The following is a 981-nucleotide window of genomic DNA, read 5'->3' as shown; positions in this document are numbered from 1 at the left end:
CACACACACACACACACACACACACACACACACACACACACACACACGTGTGAAAACAGACAAAACTGTGCAAAATAAATTGATTCTTTCATAAAAGCTGCTCTTGTTTAATTTCCTGCTGGACAATCCATGCTGTCAAAATATATTAGCCGGTGTGTTAAACCTGGAATATGTCTGACAAAAACATGATTTAACATAACCTTTTACAATCCCAATTAAACTAACTGCTGTGTAATGAAAGCCTTGAGAGATGCTGTAGGAAAAGGGACTCACCAAGCTTGATTTTCTTTCTCTTATCATCTAACTTCCTGTTTCTTGCTTCTGCTTGTTTCTTGGCAGCGCAGATCTTGTCATAGGCAGCCTGACAACAGTATTAGACACCAGGATGAATCATGTCTCTGTGAGAGTGCATATCAGCAGTTATGACTTGTTGGGAGCCATCAGTGGCCCTTACCTTGGCTGCAGCATCAGTTAACACCTCGAGAGCCTGGGACAACTGGTGGAAGAGCTCCACTAGAATAAAAAATAAAAAAGGGAAGACAATGAAATTTCAGTTACTGGATGCACGTGGAAAAACTGTTTCTTTTTGCATTTTACACATGGATGTGTTGCTACAATTAACTGCCAATTGTTATACAAAAGAAGGCGATGTGGTGTGAAGAAAGAGAAGAGAACATTGCATCTAGAGGGGGCTTAGGCCAAAAGAGGCGTAATGTGCTCAGCATTATATCTTCAAGCTGAAGCGTGGACACGGGGCTGAAACAAACATTTAATGCTTTAAAAAGGTGCCGCAAGTATCACGAAAACACTCCAATCACACAGACGTGCATTCCGACGCGGACCCTTGGCCTCTCCGTCTATCTTTCATCAGAGCACCTCGAGGGGCCACTGCTGCAATCACCGCGCATGACTCCGCCCCCCTTGTTGTCATCTAACACACACACACACACACACACACACACACACACACACACACACACA

General features: G+C 43.6%; 1 protein-coding gene across 3 annotated transcripts in view; it reads right to left on the bottom strand.

The window, feature by feature from the left end:
• The window catches only part of dnajc17 (DnaJ (Hsp40) homolog, subfamily C, member 17), a 51,011-nt gene that overhangs the window by 43,455 nt on the left and 6,575 nt on the right, over positions 1 to 981 (bottom strand). For all 3 annotated transcript variants that reach the window (XR_004212765.1, XM_031847031.1, XM_031847030.1), the window contains exons 3-4: positions 455 to 513; positions 274 to 361 (exon numbers count right to left, since the gene is read on the bottom strand). Coding sequence is in view for 2 of the 3 variants with exons in the window: in XM_031847031.1 (XP_031702891.1) it covers positions 274 to 361; positions 455 to 513 (147 nt within the window). In the remaining variant the exon portion in view is untranslated. The remainder of the gene's footprint in view (positions 1 to 273; positions 362 to 454; positions 514 to 981) is intronic.

This window comes from Anarrhichthys ocellatus, unplaced genomic scaffold (assembly GCF_004355925.1).
Source record: "Anarrhichthys ocellatus isolate YVR2014 unplaced genomic scaffold, GSC_Weel_1.0 scaffold7, whole genome shotgun sequence".
Lineage (NCBI taxonomy): Eukaryota > Metazoa > Chordata > Actinopteri > Perciformes > Anarhichadidae > Anarrhichthys > Anarrhichthys ocellatus.
This window is presented reverse-complemented; position numbering and strand designations above follow the sequence as displayed.